We start from the raw sequence: 22,388 nt of genomic DNA on the forward strand, positions 1-22,388 counted from the left end.
CCGGATGTGATTCCTGCTCCGTCTCAGTGTTGTCGTTGCATGGGCAATGGCGGACGGAGTTGTGCGTTAGTCTGGTAAACGTAGCCCAAGTTTAGCACAAATATAGACCTACTCGAATACCAATCAGTCAATCAGATATTTTAATCGTGTTTTCGACACAGCTTAGATCTGCGCCCATCAGCATGGATGTGAATTTGACCATCTCTCTGATGCGGGGCCAAATGGGCGCTGTCATAGAAAAAGCCGTGAACGTCGCGGTGGAGACCGTGTTAGGAGAGATGATCCGGGTGGTCGGGCTCAAATTTGAGGAGATCAAACGGGAGATGACCGCTAAAGAGAAGGAGAATGAGAACATCAGGAGAATGTTGGAGACGTCCCGCTGTCAGATGAAAACTATGCGCAAGTACATTAGCGTCCTGGCTGCTAAGGACGCCAACCATAGACTGTATCAGGGAGATGGAGACATGGCAACATCCACAGGGGTGCACTGCAGAAGAGTGCCGACGAGCACAGTGTCAGTGTGTGCCAAAGCCCCAAACCCCTGTCCCAGACCGAGAGTCACTGAACCTGCCCCTGTAGCTGGACCCTCATGGGTGAGGCATCAGATGCACATGTCCAAAGAAACGTTAAGAAATGAGAATCACATTGCTGATTTCCATATTGAAGAGATCCATGGATCATCAGTTCATAAAGGTATGAAACGGCCCCTGATGAACATGTATGGGTAATGCAGTACCTTTTCATATTCCCATCATGTATGTCTTAATATATTATATTAAAATAACAAAGATGAGGTGGAAATCATGTTTGTTAGTTTTCTTTTATCACAGTATCACAACACAAGGATTATTTCTCAATCATTTGAGTGTGAATATCACTTAAATTGCACATTTCCCTAAATTTTACTTTAAATCCTGCAATCATTCTGCAGGAAGTGACAATTTTTGCTGGAGACAGCAATACAAACAGGTATTAGCAATTGATTAGATGACTTTTGTGATGTTTTGTTGTATTAGTTGGTTTGTCTTACTCTTTAAATATTTTATTATATTGAAATAAATTACAGAAATTTCAAAATTTCAGCTGTCATTTCCTCACTGAGGAACTTTAACTTTAGCTCTTTATTTCTATCCTGTTGGGTTCCATCCTGCTCATTTTCTTGCCATTGTGTAAATAATTATTTCTTAAACTACACTTTCATACACTACAATTTTTATAGCAGTATACTACTTCCTTAAATTATAACACAAACATACTGTACTCATTTTAAAGAAGTTACAGAGCTGCATAACAGGAATGATCAATACAATACAAGCAAATATCGCCAGCCACTTATAAGGAAACTTGCACAAAACAAACAAATGTCCACATGAATATGTACAAAAAGCACTTAAGGGGATGTTTACATGAAGGAAACCCTTGTATACACTACACATTTATATTAATACCTCTTTAAAATATAACACAAACATATTCCTTTTAAAGAAGTTACAGAGATCAAAAGGTGCTGAATAACAGGAATGACTAATACTGTACCATTATCCATAATGACTGCAGCAATAGGTGTGGACTGGAGACATGCTGACATTCTCACTCTGTTGGTATCTTGTTGAAAATTGATGGATTGCAGCCAGACACACTCAACACTGTAAAGTACACTACTACTTAACAGATACAAAATGTACACTGCACAATATATAGAAGTATACTGTACTGTGTATTTTAATTGTAGATCATTTACTCAGAACTAGTGGTAGGCTAATGTTTTATTTTTTAAAGGCCGATACTGATGTTTCGAACAGGGTGTTACATATACTATTTAACAAATGCACATGTCATATTCACAAAATTACTGAATTTCTATAAACATTCATTGGTTACACTTTATTTTATAGGACGTGTACTTACAGTGTAGTTACCCAGGAAACTGGTAATACTATAATAAGGTAACTACATGGGTTAAGGTTAGGTTTAGGAATAGGTTCAGGATTAGTACCTAGTTATTGTAATTGATATAATAAGTACATAGTATGTACGTGCAGAACAGGACTGTAAAATAAAGTGCTACCCATTTATTTTATACAATATTTTAAAATTCACAACAAAAAGCCACTGCAAGTGAGCTTACATGGTCAACTTGAGAATCATTTTGAAGTGTCATGCAGTATTAGCAAACAGGACACTGCATAGTTTTAAAGTGAGACAAACTAACTATTAATAGAATTAATAAAATCTTTTGCTAATGCCTTTTGAAGTTTGTTCTACACCTGAAATGATGTCACTTCCTGGAGCATGATGTCATAAAGGAACTAGTCTCACGTAGCCAAACCTTCAGAATGACGGCAGAAGGTCTGGACTCCGTCGCAGCTTTCATTGTCCAAGGACTGCCCAGAGGCCATCGAACTGACATTTAAAGCAACAGATAACAGTTTGTTTTGTTCTGCGTCATGTTTAGGCATGTGTACATGTAAAGTTGACAAGCCTGTGATAGGCGTGCCGTGCATCTAATAAATTTTTAATTCAAGAAGGTTGTGCAAGTTTACTGCATCAGCGGCACTGCAAACTTCACATACTTTTGAAAATTCAACTTTTATCTGATCCTGATAAGCGCTCATTGTCACAGATGTAAACAGAACGGCTTGTTTTTTCCATGAGAGGGTTTGGCGTCACGAGGACTTTGTTTCCAGGTGGACCGTTAAAGAATGTGCCACACACGTCTCCCGGAAATCCTGGAGAATTTAACCAATCAGATGACGACTTCAAAACTCCTGAAGTGTTTGCTATTTCGTGTGCCATATGCATCAGATGTTCAGCCAACGTCTGAGGCTGAGACTATTAAGAAACATTTGTTAGTTAACGAGTTAAACAGTTTTGTTAGTAAAAGTTTAACATTACAAAAGATGAACAATGTTCACTGAACATCTCTATTAATGTTAGTTTAATATTTTATTAAATATATTAACGTCCCCCTATAGTCAATAATTTTATCCCTTAAAACTCATCATTGATCACCAAAGTTACATATTTAAAGAAAAAAATTCTTCATGCCTTAAAATAGCTTGAATGTAACTCTTGCTTCATTTAATATACGCGGTTCTATGAATATGCAAATTAGCCCCGCCTCCACTCACACAGTTCAGAGATCCACTCATTGATGATCACACTTTGACGTGATTGGTTACAAGGTAGTTCGTAACATCAGAAACACCAGTGATTTCAAACCATGTTTTTTAGACTGTCTGGTTCACTGCAGTTTAAGGAGAAAATACTCAGCAATGGTGTTGACTTATGAATTTGCACATGGTTTGTCTTAAGGCATATTAAATACACCACAGAAACATATAAATAATATTAAAAGCTTGATTTTTGACCATAGGGGGACTTTAAAATGGTTCTGATGGGGACATGAAGATGTATTTCATTACTTAAATTACCTGAATATATATCTATCGCTACTCAAAAGTTCAAGGAGAACAGTTCAGGAGTTTTGTAATATGACTTATTTTCAATCAAAAAGTGTGTATTATTATTCTTTCCTAATGTTTTCCCTCAACTCAACAGAAAGTGACTTTTGTTTCCATAGTTGATAACTCGAGCCCTCATCTGGTGGACAGTCAGGGGCTTCTGTCTGAGACCAGCGATCCAATATGGGGTCAAAACCCTCTGGCCTCTGCAGAGACTGGGCACACTGACATGCCGGACAGCAGCATCCTCTCTGCACCCATGATGGCAGAAGAAAGCATGTCGTCCCAGACTACAAGTACAGTGGCCTTTGGAGCACCATCGCTTAAGATCAAACAGGAGGAGGCGGAGGTTGAAATTGTCTGCGTGAAGGATGAACCCGCAGAAGCTGGCAGCATATCTAGGCTTGAATATTCCAACCCTGAACTTCACCAGCAAGTGGGGGAACCAGAGCTTGGGGTGTCACTAGATCTACCGGCATCCTTTCAAGCTCTTCAGAGTCCAGGCACTTCAGCAGACCTTGCAATCCCAGCATTCATCAACGTGGACCCAACCACCTGTAAGTATAAAATTAACATTTTTACACTGGTTTATTTGGGATGTTATGAACGTGTAGATAGTAGAGTACCATTTTAACTATGGTGTACAAATTTTTTTTATTGCATAAAAGAGTCACACTTCAATAAGAATAACTTCATTAAAAAGCTGTTTTTTATTTTAAAATACTGGACAAGGGAATAATAATGTTTGAAGTATTTCTTCAGCTTCTGTTTATGAGTTTTTAATAAAGCTTATTTTAATGAACCTGTTTGTTAAAGGGGCTATATGTAAGAATTTTTATATATTAATTACTTTTTCTATTGCCACTGTGTGAACAGCTTGTAATGAAACTTAAAAAAACGAGACATTCTCCGACTTTTGGTTGTCCATGAATGCCTGTAGACTGATTTCTATGCAAAGGACTCTGGACAATCCAAAGGATGTGATGTTTACGCGCTCCCAAGAGCCTCTCTTCTGTTCAATGACACATGAAATGAATGCTTATACGATGTTTGGGATAATGGCGAAAGAGCTATTTTTTTACTGTAATGTCAATGTGTCATGCAAAGAAAAGGGATTAATAGTCTCTACAATCTCACATAGCCTAATCTATATAGTCTCAAATATACTGGTGCAAACATCCACATCGCTGTTGTCAGATGCTTTTTCAACTGCTGTTTTCTCAACATTTTTGTTGTTTATTTTGTTATTGAGAAAAGTGTGCAGCACATATTTACATATTCATCTAAACATCGCTCTCAGCAGCGAGGACGGCTTTGGGAGGTTTGTTAACAATATATTGCTGCAAAGGTATTTTCAACTTCTTTTAACTTCTAAGCGAAGAACTAAAAAAGCCTTCACCATGAGTATATGGGGGCTTGAATCACATTCAGTCTCTTGTGTGTTCAGTGTTGCCATTTGGTTTTAGTTGAAAGTAGCTAAAACTGGTCGCTAAATGTGGCTAGATGACGTCATACTGGCGAGTCCACTGATTTATATTAATATAAATATAGATCAGTGGGCAAGTCACAGAATCTAGATAAGGTTTGTCCAAGAAGTTGCTAAATTTGTCACTAGGCTTTTGAAAAGAAGTCTCAAAAGGGGTGCGGAAGTCGCTAAATTTAGCGACAAAATTGCTAAATTGGCAGCACTGTGTGTTACGTGTGCATGAGTGCGAGCACAGGCAATAAGCTGCTTCACTTAATGGAAACAGGTGTCGCTAATAACAAGGTTTTCTGATTTCTACATATAGCCCCTTTAATAAAGCAAGATAAATGCTAACCATCTGAGTATACTATAGAAGTGGGTTTGTAATAAGGAATACAAAGGGATCGTTCACCCAAAAATAAAGATTCTGTCATCAATCACTCACTCGCATGATGTTCCAAACCCCTAAGACACAAATGAAGATATTAATGAAATGAGAGAAAATTAATCCATACAAACTGAGCAATTTAATCTAAGTCTTCTAGGTTTTTATATACATAAACATCAGTGGACATACAAATAGAGCTCTCAAATATGATAAATGGAAGCTCAACCGTACGTGTTAAACGCTAAATTATTATTCACCATATAAAAGTGATCATGACCCTTCAGAAGACTTGGATTAAACCACTTGATTCATATGGATTTCTTTTATGATCTATTTATGAACGTTTTGAAGCATCAAAGTTTTGCGTGAATAGTCTTTCAATGGAAGGACAGAAATCTCTCAGATTTCATTAAAAAGATCTTTATTTGTGTTCTGAAGATGAACGGAGGTCTTTATTTTACAGAACGTGTACTTACAGTGTAGTTACCCAAGAGGGTTTAGAACAACATGATGACAGAATTTTCATTTTTGGATCAACAAGCCTTTTAAGCTTGTTTTCCAAAATTCTTAGATTAAATCACAAGAAATTTGGTCAAACTGATCTTACAAATATAAGTGTTCAAGTGGATGTGCACCAAAAAGGCTTATGAAAATGACAGTGCGCTTGACTTAAAGGTAATCAAGACAAAGCTTTTATAATTAGTCCACATGTACACGGGTATTTTTATAAACAGAGTTTTTCATCCTCCTTTTAAAAAAATGTGTCCATGTGAAAACACGCTATGAAGCGCAGTCAAGAGCATGCCAAACCAACAAGTGGCGATATAACCCTAACTGTAAAGCCATGTTGGCCAATCAGAAGCCTGGAAAAAAGGTTATTACCAGTTCCGGTTCCGATGTCACAAGCCAAAATCTCCAGTTTTGCCATCTACACGACAAAACTGTAATCGGAGTTCCTAAAAATCTTCACCCTGGCAGGAGTTTTCAAAAATGTTTGGTTTCAGTGACCGGATACTGCATTCACGTGTGGACGAATGGCCAAACTGCACAGAAAAAGCTGCGGTTTTGAAAATACCTGTGTTCGTGTGGACAGGGCCTAAGTAAAACCAAGTGTAACAATTTAGAATTAACCAATACAATTTTCTATACAAGTATTTAGTATACAGATTTTGTACCCATTTTTAAGGAAATGTGCAAAACAAACAAATGAACACAAACATGCTAGGAAACCACAAGTACATCCACATAGAAAAATATTTCCACTTCAGAAAGGAAGGTTTAGACAGTATGTGCTGATTCATGTACACAAATGTTAACAAAAATACACTAAAGCATTTCCCCCAAATTTCTTTAAAGCTATAGTTCACTAAAAACAAAGAAAAGAAATTTACTTACTCTCATGTCATTGAACAACTTCTCTGACTGTATGACACAAATATTCTAAAAAAAATATCAGAGATATTCATCAATATTTTCTGAGAAAATATTTCTGAGAAATGATCTGTTAGTGTGGTTAGAGGTATATTTTTGTTTTGACACTTGGTTTTGATTCTGTGGTCCAAACCCGTTGGCCGCAGACCTCTTTTCACATCGACTCTGAACTGAGGTCCGTGAGCACTAGCAGCAGCTGCTGTTTACCACTGTAGCAAAAAAATTAGCCACTAAAGATGGAAAGCATGGTTATCATCACATGTACCCATGGTTTGTCACTTTGGTTTTACAATCAAAACTTGCCAACACCTGTTGATATTATATAGATATGTTGTGAAAGAGATAAGAAGAGTGCAAGTTGCTTTCTGAAGGCAATTTCTACAGAGATAAGCGGTTCATTATCACAACTTAGGCTGTATTCCTTTTACACCAGTTGCAAAGTGTACTGCAATCCACATACTGTACCTGTATTTTAGAGATCAACTGATTTTTCAGTTTTGCGGTCTGAATAATTTGGTGTATGGCATTGACACTGGTGCTGTTATAAGCCATTTTTAGATTTACACTGAACTTCAACCCTTGTAACATTTGATCCTGAAACATTTCTGAATGCAATTCAGAATTAGGGTCATTACGGGGTTGAAATGGTCATAATATCTAAATTTTTTTGAATGACAATCAATATTGACAGTACTCAAAGGCTCATATGAACACAAATATGACATCAAGAAATGTAATGCAACTCGCAACTTGTACATATGATGAATTCATACATATCAAGTCATGCTGAGTTTAAAAGCATCTATTCATTTGGAATATGGAGAAGCTGAGCAAGTCTTCATATTGGATTCCTTTTTTCAGACACAGTAATGGCAAAAACAGCTGCTGAAAAACAGAGAGCGTACAGGGCGAGAAGGGATGCTGATCCTGCACGCAGGGAAAAGTACCTCAGGACTGAGCGAGAGAGGTGGAGAAGAGATGTTGAGACAGGGAAAAAGAAGAGAATTGGTGACCTGTGTGAGAAGGCTCAGAGATGGAGGCGCAAGCAGTGGAGAGAAGCCAAAGAACGACAGAAGAGAAGGAAACCATTTTTCAAAATAATTGCTTCTCCTCCAGACAGTCCTGAACCCAGTCTGATGGCGTTATTGCAACCCTGAAGAAGACTGCAGAAAGACTGATAAGTCAGGGTCAGGACATCCCGGGTGCAACTCATCAGGGCCTTACACAGGCCAGTATAGCCTTAAAGCACTTGAGTCCATCAACACTGAGGCTCTATCAGGTGGTAATTCAGGCACCTAGTAAAATGACTTGTGACCAAGTCAATGAGCTGCACAATATTTCAGCTGTAACTGAAAGAGAGAGGAATGACACAGATTCTGGGTTATCCAGAAGTGAGTGGGAGATGTGATTATTAACCTTAACCTCCACTGAAACCTGTGACATCTTGACATTTAAATTCACAAAGATTTGTGGGCCATGCTAAATGAATATGTTACTATTTGTATTAGTATGTGTTCTGCTATGAGGTACTTTGTAATGAGTTGTCAAAATTTAAATAAATGAATGGATGAATGATTGAATCAATTCATGTATATTTGATTAACAGTAGCCACTTCAACCCTGCTATCATTTTCAACCCTGTTGAATTGCATTCAGCCCTGTTACTTTTTTTCCCCATCACTGTGTTTTTGTAATATTCTGTGTATTTAGAGCGTATCTGAAGTAATCAGTAAATTACAATATTTTATGCCTGGCAATGGCATTACTGAATATCTTTAGGATACTGAATCATGTGTTGAACTGTAACACGCATAACATGAAATAACTAATTTGGGCCTGAGGTGAAAAAATAATTCTTCTTGAGACCAGCAATGATATTTTCATGCAATAATGAATGTTTATTATTATTATTTAAATGTTTTATTTAAAAAGGTCAGGTACACAGGGCATCCATTTCTGAGAGTGCTTACTATTGTAAAACCTTGAAGTTACATTAAATTTTTCACAACACAGGCCAGATCTTGGAATACTTCGAAAAGCTCCATATATATATATATATATATATATATATATATATATATATATATATATATATATATATATAAACGGACAGTGAATGAGACAGATTTTCCTTTCTAATGAATATTCATGTTCAGATTTTGTCATAAAATACACATTTTGTTAGAATTAAAAAATAATTTATTTGAAGAAAAAACTTTTTTTCCCTTCGAGGCATGTTTTTTTACACATCGCAAGTCATTCAGTGAAGGGGAATCACAAGAGAAATACATCATCATGAACAGGTGAGTCTAACTGCTTTACTTGAACTTTAAAACTTTAAAGGTCAATGTTTATCACATTAAGACTTCTAATTACTGCACTGGCGTTCATGGTTTTAAGACCATTTGTTTTATTTCTGTACATTTTTAAACATTATGTCAGACAGAATAGTGTTTTTAAATGTATATTAATAGACTGTTTCAAGGTATATTAATATAGGTTTGGATAAGAATTTTTTACAAAAGGTAACAGGGCTGATGGTAACAGGGTTGATTTTTAGTTAGACAGGAAAAGGTCATAACACTAGGTGCATATTAGGAGAATTGAGCAATCAGTGTTTACTGTACAAAATGGTAACAGGGTTGAAAATTGGCCCTACTGAGAAGCATAAAAAGGTAAAGTTGTATTAAAAAGGAGTTTACTGCTTGAATGGATGTCACCATATAGACCAAATTCAATAATATAGCACGATTTTGGAGAATTATGATGTCAACAGGGTTGACATGTAACCTGAGGACACAATTTCAAACTAAATCGACAAATATATTAAGAATAAAGGCCTAATTCTAGCTTTTACTTGTTTATATTTGTTTTGAATTTAATGTGTGTATTTGCTAAGCAAAGGGAAGTTGGAAAGAAAGCTGGTGACTGAAAAAAAAGACATGAAGAACAGACAATAGTTTACATTTTTTTGTTGTTTACAAAAATGTAAATATTGGACACATTTAGTTTTTGAAGTTTGGGTCTGTTTTATTGTTACCTTGATTAAATGGTTCTACTGAAGTTGCTTTTTAACATGAATCTAAAAACAGCCAATATTATTTCTTCATGTGTGTTATTTTTTAAATGTTTACTGTTAGAAAACAAAGTTTTAATGCTTGTAAATTTGTTTTTACAGCTATGTCAGATGCGAGTCCAGGGAGTTTTGAAAATAATCAATGTACAGGTAAGTTTAATCCCTTCATTTACAATGCATTTACAAACTCATACATTTATAAATGTTTACTGTTAAGTGACAGTCACCTGTGGTATTGCAGCTGTAGAGAGGGCTATTCTCGAGTCGCAGGGAGAAATGGACTGGAAAATCAACCACCTGATTGCATTAGTTCAGTGTCTTGTGGGGAACAACAGCTTTGAACCCCCACTGCAGATGGAAGAAGAGGATTGTGTCTTGCCTCTGATGTCAATGGAGGATCTTGACCGGTTGGAGCAAAGACTTCTAGACAAAGGAATGATGCAAAAATTGGTAAGATTCTTTGGAATTATGTAAATAAAGCAGTGACCAAAATTTCTCTTTTTTTTGTGAATTTTTATTTACATGCTATATTCAATCTCTGTTTTAGGTGAACAGATTGTCTGTTAGTGGAGGTCAAACTATGAAAAAGACCATATGGAGAATTTGCAACAAGGTCTTTGCCCTCAACGTGGCCAAACAGCTCAATTGGTGCGGACGTGGAGACAAGCGTGGCATAAGAAAAACAAATATTGGAGCACTAATAATAGGCATGTCCAAAATTAATGGAATTGTTTTATGGATAAAAGTATCGTAGTGATATCATAATTGCATATCTCAGTCAATTCACATATGAATACATATGAATACAATTGCTCAAGAACTTGTTCCACTTGTGCTCACTAAAATTTTACAATTGCATACATGAACACAGTCAGATTTGTCTGTTCAGGTAAAGTTCAGTAATAAATGAAATAAAAATGTTTGTTTCTTGGTAAACTAATAACTTTTATCCATTTAACATGCAGCTGCTGCTATGAGGAACAGTGTCCTCCTGACTCCCACAGAAGCAGAGGCAGAGAAATGTATCAAAGATTACCTGCGTTTGGCCCCAGGAAGGACATCCTCCTAATCTTTTGTAAAAATGTCAGTTTTTTATACATTGCTTGTACAAAGAATTACTGTATTTCATACTGTTAAATAAATAATTGAATAACTACCTGATCTATTGTTCAGAAGTGAGTAGTTAATTAGTTTTTAAAGTGTCCACAGTCTGTCTTTTTTTTTTTTTTTAAATAGACATCAGGATTTTAAGTGAAGAATTTTAAAATTGGGTCCCACTTTATATTAGGTGGCCTTAACCACTATGTACTTATATTTAAATTAATCATTTGATACAATGCATTTATTGTGACATACGTTTTTACATTGTACTTATCTTTTAAAAAATATCTGCATGTAATTACATGTATAATTACACTGTTGACCCTTCCCTTACACCTTAACCCTCCCTTAAACCTACCCATACCACCAAACCTGTCCCTAACCTTACCCTTATCCCACCTCAATAGCAGCAAATGTGTTTTGCAAATATAGTATGAACACAGTAAGTACATTGTACTTACTTTTTGATGCAAGTACGTATATTCCTTGTAATCTTTCAATTATCATCATATAAAACCCCCTAAAAACTACATGTCATGTTACATAGTAAAACCAAATGCTTTCTAAAAATTGAGATATCTTGGCCTTTATGTACATGAAACTTGCTCAGCAGACATTGATAAGAAGATACTTGAGGTTAACAGTTATCAGGAAACTGACAGGATGTGATGTTGCAGTAAGCAGCCGAAACAGTTTTCAGGAGAGGAAAGAGCTGACTGTAACATTACAAACCATTGCTTTCACCACACATGTAGAAGCTGTGTAATACACAGAATCGTAACTGATTTGCTAGTTTGTGAGTTTCATATGAAAATCTTTAAAGTGATCTTTTGTGCACATGTGACATTGTATTAAAATGATCACTGCCTGTTTATTAATGTGTTATAATAAGCTAACGAAGGCTTCTGTAATATTTCACTGTGTGTATCATTAGGTTTGCGAGTGTGTGTATTTTTTTACTTTTTAGTTCTTAATCATATTAGTAGTTTTGAGATGGGCTTCAGTTGGCCTAGAACAAATATTGAGTACTAAATGCACATATTAACATCATATAAAACTATAAAGGTGTTTTAAACAATAACTTGCTAGCATGCTGCTATTGTTTGAAACAGTGGCTCAACATTTGGTGAGGTTAAAATATTTGTATTAATAAATTTAATCTCACCTCTCTGCCCATATTTAGATGACGACTCTCAGCTGTCTGTGGCAGGGGTCCAAAAGCAGGTGCGTCCGAGACGCAAGGACCTAAACCTGTATGAAGAGTACAAACGCAGCCGAACTCTGAGTCTGAGAGGTCGTAACACAAACCGAGGGTGTAGTACAAACCGACGGCGTGAGCTGGAGCAGACTCTACCACAGGCTTTACTTGCAGACCTGGTAAGAGAACGAAGAGAAAAGACTCGCCTTCGAGTGGCCCGCTGGCGTGCCAAACGCAAACTACAAGCCTGTTTGATGGCCTCGCAGGCTGCACAGTTTAACGGGGCTCCCGTGCAGGGCTCACCTGCCCAGCGGGGTGGCCTCATCTCCAACCGCAGGCGAGGTGGGGCGCCGGCGCAGCGCGGTGGGCTTGGATTGAGAAGGGGACTGTCTGAGAGTGGCACATATAACCTGCTGCTGCAGCTCGGACCCAGTCCTACCCAATCAGCACTGGTACACGGCATGAATGAGGGTATGATGCCGTCTGGCTCCTCAGCACTATCACAGAACAGAACTACTGCACCTAGAACAACTTACCAATGATGCAGTGTTTGTTTAGTGGTGGAAACTTGTGCTAAGTAATGGTGGAACTGGTTTGAAAAAGGTTGTCGTCAAATGTTGTTGTAACCTGCAAACAAAAACCCCATACTGATCTGTGCAAACCTCAATCATATACAGTCAAACCAAAATGACACCTTGAACATTTCATTCATGATTACAGTTTCCTCACTATAGTTTAAAAAAATGGTAATAAAATATGACAAGATCTCAGAGTTGTTTCAAACTGTGTCAGAAAAAAATGATCTTAATTATGTCAGATAACACTTAAGCAAAACATGGTCAGGTCAAAGTGTCTGAATCAATTTTACTGGTAGTCCACTGTATGAAGAATTTTTGGGTATAATATGTCACAGTTTACTTTATTTTGATATCCTCACTTACATTAATGAACTATAGTGTCCTGCACCCACTAGTAAAAATATATCAAAAATGATATCTAGTGTCTGAATAATTTTTGGTTTGACTGTAAATTCAACATGTTCATCTTTAAATTCAAACTTTGGCTTTGCAAACATAACCAAACAATTAAATGCTACATAATTAGATTATTACATTAAGCATTTAACAACTGTGACTGTTACAATAAAAACTAATACAATACATTCTACAAAAACTGCTGAATGAATGGAAAAGTACAAAGGTACAAAAAAGTACGAGTCCAAGGATACTGTGGTCATCAGTGAAGAAACTGCACTCTACTGCTCTCAATGTTCACATGAGTGTCCTAGTTATGCTGGCCCACTTATCTTGTTGAAATGTTTTTGACTATTTTTGACCACAGTGTTCAGGGTGTTTTTAAATAATAATCCATTCGTTAAAATATACACGTTCATCATTGTGGCCTAAATTTATCTATGACGGTTGTTGATCAGAAAATTTGGTATGCCAGTGCTTTCTAAATGAGCACACAGTGCAAATGTGCTGTATAAGCAGATTAGTGTGTTCGATTTGAGCAGGCAAACGTGGTTTAACAGACACTTGTGTAAAAAGTGGTGAATGCTGTTTATAGTTTCGGGAAATGAGTCTCTGTTTTGGTGGCTGATGTAATGGTATGTTTTGGTATGAAAAGGTATGGAATGTTTTACTGATAAAATGTCAAATATAGTTATCGTAATGGGGAAAACTGTAAAGCAAGAGCTGTATCAGATTTGGTATCGATTAATTTACAGCTATCTTAAGTTTTTTTTTTTTTTTATACCACAGTGTCTTACCAAAAAAAAAAAAAAAAAAAAAAAAAAGTGCAATAAGGCATTGTGACAGTTGCTTCCATAATTTAGGAGCTTTGGGGACCAATAGCCACATTACTACATTAACATTTCAAACTTGTTTTTGTCTTTGAATAAGAACTTTATAAAGCTTTTTTATTTATTGGAAAAGATTACCTTTAATTCAGTTTAATTGGTATTCTGAGAAGTGACATGGAATTTCAATCAGCTGAGAGAAAACACTGAAATCAATATAAGGCAATACACAATGTGTTTCACAAAGACTACCAAGATATTTATTTTAACCCTCACAAATTTATATGACATGGACCGATTGGGGTTACTCTCGCTTGTTTTATATAATTTACACAAATGTTCATTTTTTACTTGTTACTGTCATTTTGAATGTCACTACATAACCATTTCTCAAGTTTTAAAGCTCTACAGTAGAACATTTCATCTTTTTACACTAGGTAGGATGTGATTAAAATATGTTTCCTACAGTTTTCATGTGCTATGTTCAGTGTTATGCTGTTTAACGATTATTAAATGTTTAATGTTGTGTATGTTACATTTGTTGGTGCATATTAAATAAAATATAAGATCTTAAGATAATATAAGACTGTTCCTAAAATCAATCAAGTTATGCTCCTGAGCAAGTGTTTAAATGTGTGCTTCAAGATGGCAATGCATTAAAGCAACAAGAATTAAATTTGTGCTGCTCCATTGTTTCCAGTGACTTTATATGGGTGCTTAATTACCCATTGACTATCTTACTACTGATCGCCCCTGGTAGGGTGTAGAAGATAAGAACCAGGAACAAGGTCACGATCAACAGCACCAGTCCAGCAATGATGTATTTCTTGTAGTTCCCCCAGATCAGGTGAAAGAAGCACTTGAAAGGATTCATAAACCAGGAGAAGGATGTGTCTGGACGACTAGAGAAAAGAGATAATGAAATAATTAGAAATAATTCACATATACAGTACATACAGTAGAACTACCCACACAACCAAAAACCAAATTTCATTCAAATCAGTTTTTTCTTATTAAATAGGCCTATATATTCTTAAACTGATTGACAACTCTAGTAATCATGGGAATGAACCCTAGGTGTTAAGTCTATTACTCCCATTACTTTGGTTTCTCTAGAGGCTCTGGCTCTTTTCGTGCACGGCCCACTGGATTTTTCTCTGCCTCTTCAGCTGTCACGAGGTGGAACTCCGCTTCTACCTTCCCCTTATGGATGAAAAACAGTTTAAATGCTGTAATAGTTTTACTAGGTCACATGTTTGTGTACATGTAAATGGATGATTTAACATGCTTTAATTCATCTCTTATGTAATAGCAATGCATTAGTCAGTCAAAGTTTCGATTGTCCATGTGCTTGCAAACATGGAGCTACAGTTTAATTCACTTTTTATTTTCACTGAAATAATTTAATTCACACACTGTGAGTTCGCCAGCTTTAATGAAGGGCCACCAGCCTTTGGAGCGTTTCTGCTGAAAGATAGAGATGTTCTCTGTGGTTTCTGTCAGCATTTCTATCTTACAAGCTTTAGCTGATTTAGCTCCACGTGGAAACCCATGCAGGTCCAACTCCACTGAGCCTGAGAAAAACATAAAAATGACCTTAATTAAGTATTAACAAATATTGAGCCAAGTATTTTTTTTTTTTTTTTTTTAGGTATAATTTTGTGTTTCTGCTATTGTAAGATAGCAGTGCTCCTACAGCACTGGTTAAATCCCATCAGGAGAGACTACAGAGCAGTTCTAACAAGGATGTGATGCATATAAACAGATGTTAAAGCGTCATGAAACCCTGAACTAAATTTCCTGAGATTTTAACATTGTAATGTGTGTTGAACATGATAGAAGACAATGTTACCATCCGTTAGTTTTAATATCTAGGAGAAAACTAGTTAATTTTAGTTTTTTTTCAACCTCAAATTCATCTTCACATAAATTGTACTGTAGTACGGTGATGACTCAGCGGTGTCTCATAATTAATATTCATGAGACCGCATGTCCTTATCCTATTTGAAGACGTCTTGCTTAATTATTCACAAGAGCACACGTTGATTTACCATGACAGGTGCTTCAAACAGCGAGATCACATATAGTAAGTGAAAGATGCAGTAATGGGTCAAAATGAGTGTTTGTTTTTGCTTTGTAAGAGTTTCTGCGTCACATATGTTCTCTCAAAACCACATGTATATTGTGTTGCGTGTAATGGTAAATTGCAGAGTGCATTTGAGAGAGAGATTTCTTACCCAGGAAGTCATCAGAAGAAAGCCTCTCAAAGTCCCACACCTGCATAACAAGGACTGCAGGGATCTTCTGTTCAGTTTTGTCCAAAGAGTAGATGTTTTCTCGCTTTTGAACCACCACCACTTTCTCAGCTGGCAGGTAGTTAAAGGGGAACACAAAGCGCCAATTGAAGTTACCCTCTCCGGTCAGAGAATTGTAATGGACATCAGTTTCCTGGCCGTCATCTTCAAGACCCTTTAACCACCTCAAGAAAACATGAAATTCCCCAGAATTTACTGTTAATTCTGATGTTGCAGGAAAAATATTCTTAAATCATAATATTATGTATAACGAATATTAGAAAGCATTCATTTTTAGAAAACATATACAGTTCATCTGCAACAGTTCAGTATCTACACTAGAGTTCAAAAGTTTTGGGTCGGTAAAATTTAATATTTTTAAAAAAGTCTCATGTTCATCTGCCATTTTTTGATCAAAAATACAGTAAAACAGTAATATTACCATTTAAAATAGCTGTTTTCTAAATATTTTTAAAATGTAATTTATTCCTGTGATGTGATTACTTCAGTCTTCAGTGTCACATGATACTTCAGAAATCATTCTAATATGATGATTAGGTGCTTAAGAAACATTTCTTATTATTTTAAGTGTTGAAAACAGTTGTGCTGCTTAAAACGTATTGGCAATCGTGATATTTTTAGCGTTCTTTGATGAAGAGAAAGTTCAAAAGAAAAACATTTATTTGAAATAGAAATCTTTTGTAACATAATAAACGTCTTTATTGTCACTTAAGATCACTTTATTGCAGAATAAAAGTATTAATTTACTGACCCCAAACTTTTGAACAGTAGTGCATATTGAGAGACTTTTTCAATATATAAAGAATTAAGCATTTTCTATGATGATTGTAATCTACTAATGTTACCCTTTGACATAAATGTCACTTGACTGCTGTCCTGTAATGAAGTTGGTGTCCTCTAGTATTACATCTTCAGTGTTCCAGATAATGATTCTCAGTTCATACCTTTATTAGAAAACAAAAAACAAAACAATGATTGGACAAACCACTACTAACTTTACTGCACAACCCAGTAAAATGGTTTTGTGGATCTTCAGCTTACCCTTTGGGTTTGCGAGGGGAAATGTCCACAGGAGGGCCAGGATGAGGCAGATCCATTGGAAAAATGTCCACCCACATCTGCAGATGGCCCTGAGGAACATGCAAATGGACAATTATTACAATCACTCCACCAAATTAAATTACTTATATATGCATTCTAAATGTATATATAGTGCATTGAGGTTACAACACACATTACCTGGTCTATTCCTGGTTTGTCCTTGAGGTAGAGTGCGCGAGTTTCAATATGCTCTGGGACAAGTTTACAGGCCCCACTGGTCAACTCAGGCCACCTGTGCAGCACCTTTAGAGCCAAGTGCTCGTACGACTCCACCATCTGATCTGTGAAGCAGCAGCAAGCACATTGCTCCTTTGGTTGTTAATCAACATCATGATGTAAACCAAAAGAGTGACATACCTTCATCAGCAAATACAGTTTTCCCTGTGAAGACTTTGTTTCCTATGGTAATGCGTCCTGGAGAAAAGTGAGGGTTGTCCAGTCTGTTTTCTTTGCAAAGCTTAATCAACAGGTCCGCTGGTTTGATGCAGTCCCTCCATGCATTATAACCCTCACTAGGTGACATGAGATTGTCAATTGACGCATCAAGAATGGGCATCAAACTAACTTGAGAAGGCCGTAAATGTTACAATATAAATACTCACATGGCATATTCAGTAGGCAGACCACAGGTAGCTCGATGCCTGCTGTAAAAACGGTTCTCCAAATCGATGTGCGTTTCTCCAATCAAATCATCACCACCGACAGTATCATAGTCATAGATGAGAATAGTTAGCAGGGATTCCTTGGGGAAAGTGGCTTGAAATTCAAAGGATCTGAGCACGAGAAATAGATTGATAGAGAATGAAACTCAATGAAATGGGCAGTAGAATTTCAAAGTGAATTTCTCAATCATTGTGCTTGTTCACCTTCCAAACACTGGGTTGAGCTGCTTTGGGATGTAATTGACTCTGTCTTTGATCTCAGTTTTCCCAAGTTTCAGCACTATGTAAGGGTCTGCTTTGCCATCTGGATCCGCAGGGTGCAGGTTGAAGGCCTTAACATGCATAAGAGTGTCAAATGACTGTATAATCTGGTTGTCACCCCTGTTGAGCACCCCAAAGACCAGCAAAGCTTGTCACCAACATTTGTTAATGCTCATAAATCAAACACAACTTAAAAATTTGGGGTTGGTAAGATTTGTTTATGTTTTTGAAGGAACTCTCTTGTGCTCACCAAGGCTGCATTTATTTGATCAAATGCACAGTATCATTACATTTTTAAAAATACAAAAATATATATTTTTAAAATGTAATTTATTTCTGTAATGGCAAAGCAGCAGTTACAGAAGTTTTTAGTGTCACATGATCCTTCAGAAATCATTCTAATACGCTGATTTGGTGCTCAAGAAACATTTATTATTATTGTTGAAAATACTTTTTTTTTCAGGATTCTTTGATGAATAGAGTTTAAAACATCATTTATTTGAAATAGAAATTTTTGTAACATTATAAATGTATTTACTGTCATTTTTGGTCAATTTAATGCATCCTTCCAAAATAAAACTATTAATTGCTTTCAAAAAAAAAAGAAAAGTAAAAAAGAAAGAAAAGAAAACTCTTGAACGGTAGAGTAAAGCCCATACTGGTTGACCAGCATTAAAAGCTGAGTTGTTCTGGTCCACTATTCAAACCAGTAACAGACCTGAATTAATCCATTGTGAACCAGCATGGAAATCCATGCTGTGACGTTTTTGTCAGTGACACTAGATCCATTGAAATGCATGAACAAACGATAAGTAACAATTACCAAAAATCAACCAATAAGTATATCAGTTTGCATCAGTATTCCTGTATAAAAATATGAAAGGCACTTACTGCAACTATGTACACACGGATCAGGACGTCTACTGCGGTGTTTGGAGGAATACCCTGGTTTATTTTAAACTGCCCAGAATCCAAATATCCATCCTCTTCCTCATTGTCTGTTTCTGGCATCTTGTACAGACAGAACCTGCCCTGATGGAGCAATCAATTATGGGAATTCTGTGAACTGGATCTTAAAAAGCCTCCATGTATGTTATGGTTCTACATGCAAAACCAGTTTACCTTGAACTTCCCGACAAATCTCTCATCAGCAGAGCTGTCCTCCTCATTGGCCTTTCCTCGGTAGAGTTCAAAGGTTTTAACCCAGTCGTCAAAAGGCCCAAACTCTGCCTCCAGCTCTTTGTCATACACCTGGAGTGATTAAAAATTGAGTGCACATCTGTTTGATGAATAAATACAAATTTAATATATAGACAGTAATTGCATGTTTTACCTGTAATGTTGCAAGCCTGGGCTGTTCTATCACACTCTTGTAATTCACCTCTTTTTTCTTGTCTTTAAGACCTGATGCTAAAGATACCGCAGAAAATAACAGATCAGAATAACATGCACATAGTCTACCAGACTTTAAAGGTAAAGAGTTTTTAACAGATTAAAAGTAGATTAAAGAAGCAATTAAATATGTTTTTTTCCACTTTCACCAAAGAGCAGTTTAAGTGTCTTAAACACCCAAAACACACCAACCGGCTGACAACTTCCCAACGTACTGTCAATAACATGAAACATAGGTAGCACTAATGCTTTCATAAGCTGCAAAAATTAGTAAGCTGTTACACTGCCATTCAAACGTTTAGGGTCAGTATGACTTTTTTTTTTTTTTTTTAAGAAATGAATACCTTTTTTCAGCAAGGATGCATTAGATTGATCAAACGTGACAGTAAATACATTTATAATGTTTTTTTTTTTGTTTTTTTTTTTAAATAAATGCTGTTCTTTTGAACCTTCTATTCATCAAAGAATCCTGAATTAAATGTATCAGTTTCCAGAAAAACATTAAGCAGCACAACTGTTTTTAACACTGATGATAATACGAAATCAGCATATTAGAATGATTTCTATATTAGAAGAATTCATATTAGAAGGATCATGTGACACTGGAGACTGCAGTAATGATGCTGAAAATTCAGCTTTGATCACAGGAATAAATTACATTTTAAAATATATTAAAAGAGAAAACAGTTATTTTAAATACTTTAACAATATCTACTGTATTGTTGATACAAATGAACATACAAATTCAATTGATACAAATTCTTTCATTAACATTAAAAAATCGTAACGACCCGGCCCCAAACTTTTGAATGGTAGTGTATGTGCACAAAACCCCTAAAAAGGGGTGCAGATTTGGGCACACTGGGATTGCAAAATGTTGTGTGATCTCTTGTAAGCAGCATTTGCTGATGTTTTAAATGACTGTGTGGAAATTTAAATGTTCCATTCATATTTTTATGCTAATGCACAGCTTGCATAGGGAACAAAACATTCTGCAATCCTGTTGACCGCAGCAAAAGAGGAGGGCCATGCAATGGGCAGTCTCCCAGTCATTCTTACCCAGATTGATCAATCCTTCGGAAATAATGTTCTCCAGAGGAGTTACTGAAATACATCATAATGTGGGAATGTTTGACTAAAGCTGGAGCATGATGTGACTACATGATCCAGAGGACAAGACTCAGATATCACTTACTATTTTCAAAGAGCAGTGGAAATGGATTGTTTTCTTTTTGCTTTGCCTAAGAAAGAAGTTGTGGTACAAAACAACTAGTTAGCAAAAAACAAGACAAATAAAACTATCTGCTGCTAACAAACAAGTTTAGAAGCGTACCTGTTGGACCTTCTGCATTGATGCATAGTATTTCGACCACCAATCGATGACGTTATCAGCAGACTCATCAGCCGTGGTGCGTTTCTTCCTTTTAGTAGATCTTCGTTTGCTCTTCTTCGACACCTGGCATTGACAAAGAGTTTTATAGCACATAGTGTGTGCATGCGTTTATATGCTTCTACTTGCACATATGTATTTCCATGAATCAGGGGCATAGATTAAACCGAAGGGAAAAGCTGGAAGTTCGAGTTACATATTTGGTAATATTCACAATCTGATGTTTTCTCAAAATGTTTAATTAATCCAACTAAGAACAAACCTTCTGGTCCTGGAAGTCTGGCTCAGTTTTGGGGGGAGACTGGATTATCTCCTCCTGCTCTATTTCAATGGCGATCTCCTCATTTGGCGGTGGCACAACACTTTGCTGCAGAGACAGCAGAGACACTACAGGCAAAAAACAAACCATACTTTTAACTAGATTTAGGCAATCATTTTTATTAACTGCTCAGATTCACTGAGGAATTTTATTATCAAGGTTTAGGGATTTAATAAAACAGACAGATGTGTTTGAGCAGATTTGGAACTAAGGTCCTGTTTCCACCTGGTATTACGATGCGTTTTGGTGGATCGGATCTCAAGCAGCCGAGGGAGACAAATTCCTGTTTACACCTGGTGTTTTACACCGTCTCTTTTGTCCACTTTTGACCACTTCTGTCCTGATTTCATCGAGGGGAGGGTCTATGGGCAGGTAAATGTATGGGCTTTTTCCAGATCTTTTGATCTAATTGAAGAAATAAGCTCACGCAGTTTACATACGAACGTGACAGGAGACGATGGAAAAACATAAGGAGAGCAGCAGCTTTCGTTTTTGCTCTGACAGCCGCAAGACCTTGCCGAATGCTGAGAGTCCATGTTAGAAATCAGAGGCCGTATTCACAAAACATTTTATCTTACCAATAAGAGTTCTCCTAAATAGCAGCAAAAGTTCTTAGCTAAGAGTTTTCTCTTAAAACCTTCTCACAAAACTGCTGAGACCAACTTTTACTAAGGAACAGAGAGAAGTCTAAAGCTAAGGGTAAGGGCGGGGTTGACCTCATTGCTAAGGATGATGTCAACATGCTTACTAACTATGACCACAGTGATTGGCTGATAGGGGAGGAGTCTTTGTCAGTGAATTAATCATAGAAATATCATGGTATCATGTTGCCATATTCAAATAAAGAAAGATTTTAAAATAAAAATGTTGCCATATTCAAATAAAGATTTTAAAATGTAGGCTAAGTGTCACTTATTAAACAAGTATATGTTCAGTTAATTGTCAGCCTTTTACATGTCTGCATCTCGAGAGATTGCAGAATTCAAGCGACAAATGATGTTTTATAAACAAAGCTTGAGAGGAG

At 36.4% G+C, this 22,388-nt stretch overlaps 2 protein-coding genes across 4 annotated transcripts in view; one reads left to right on the top strand and one right to left on the bottom strand.

The window, feature by feature from the left end:
• Positions 1–14,508, top strand: si:ch211-67e16.4 (uncharacterized). Of its 3 annotated transcripts, XM_051905885.1 has the most exons (7): positions 1–693; positions 3,584–4,021; positions 9,927–9,974; positions 10,066–10,274; positions 10,372–10,531; positions 10,790–10,907; positions 12,109–14,508. In XM_051905885.1, the coding sequence occupies exons 1-6, from the start codon at positions 183–185 to the stop codon at positions 10,891–10,893; spliced, it is 1,470 nt and encodes a 489-aa protein (XP_051761845.1). In that variant the 5' UTR covers positions 1–182; the 3' UTR covers positions 10,894–10,907; positions 12,109–14,508. The 3 variants fall into 3 exon arrangements, with proteins under 3 accessions (XP_051761845.1, XP_051761844.1, XP_051761846.1); XM_051905884.1 differs by lacking the exons at positions 9,927–9,974; positions 10,066–10,274; positions 10,372–10,531; positions 10,790–10,907 and having other exon boundaries at positions 2–693; XM_051905886.1 differs by lacking the exons at positions 9,927–9,974; positions 10,066–10,274; positions 10,372–10,531; positions 10,790–10,907; positions 12,109–14,508 and adding an exon at positions 7,610–8,328 and having other exon boundaries at positions 3–693.
• Positions 14,007–22,388, bottom strand: part of fer1l6 (fer-1 like family member 6) — a 22,708-nt gene continuing 14,326 nt past the window's right edge. Inside the window, exons 22-37 of the mRNA XM_051905883.1 lie at positions 21,308–21,432; positions 20,989–21,111; positions 20,851–20,896; positions 19,597–19,673; positions 19,386–19,514; positions 19,155–19,295; positions 18,207–18,334; positions 17,943–18,113; positions 17,698–17,852; positions 17,479–17,621; positions 17,281–17,369; positions 17,085–17,183; positions 16,162–16,403; positions 15,341–15,498; positions 15,027–15,127; positions 14,007–14,826 (exon numbers count right to left, since the gene is read on the bottom strand). Coding sequence (XP_051761843.1) covers positions 14,646–14,826; positions 15,027–15,127; positions 15,341–15,498; positions 16,162–16,403; positions 17,085–17,183; positions 17,281–17,369; positions 17,479–17,621; positions 17,698–17,852; positions 17,943–18,113; positions 18,207–18,334; positions 19,155–19,295; positions 19,386–19,514; positions 19,597–19,673; positions 20,851–20,896; positions 20,989–21,111; positions 21,308–21,432 — 2,108 coding nt within the window. The 3' untranslated portion in view covers positions 14,007–14,645. The remainder of the gene's footprint in view (positions 14,827–15,026; positions 15,128–15,340; positions 15,499–16,161; positions 16,404–17,084; positions 17,184–17,280; positions 17,370–17,478; positions 17,622–17,697; positions 17,853–17,942; positions 18,114–18,206; positions 18,335–19,154; positions 19,296–19,385; positions 19,515–19,596; positions 19,674–20,850; positions 20,897–20,988; positions 21,112–21,307; positions 21,433–22,388) is intronic.

This window comes from Ctenopharyngodon idella, chromosome 9 (assembly GCF_019924925.1).
Source record: "Ctenopharyngodon idella isolate HZGC_01 chromosome 9, HZGC01, whole genome shotgun sequence".
NCBI classification, from domain to species: Eukaryota; Metazoa; Chordata; class Actinopteri; order Cypriniformes; family Xenocyprididae; genus Ctenopharyngodon; species Ctenopharyngodon idella.

What these genes read in the sequence shown, in the direction of transcription:
- si:ch211-67e16.4 (XM_051905884.1), top strand. Translation starts at nt 183, where the DNA reads ATGGATGTGAATTTGACCATCTCTCTGATGCGGGGCCAAATGGGCGCT. An exon ending in TGGATCATCAGTTCATAAAG is followed by an intron (nt 694 to 3,583) that starts GTATGAAACGGC and finishes TTGTTTCCATAG; the next exon opens with TTGATAACTCGAGCCCTCAT. An exon ending in CAACGTGGACCCAACCACCT is followed by an intron (nt 4,022 to 12,108) that starts GTAAGTATAAAA and finishes GCCCATATTTAG; the next exon opens with ATGACGACTCTCAGCTGTCT.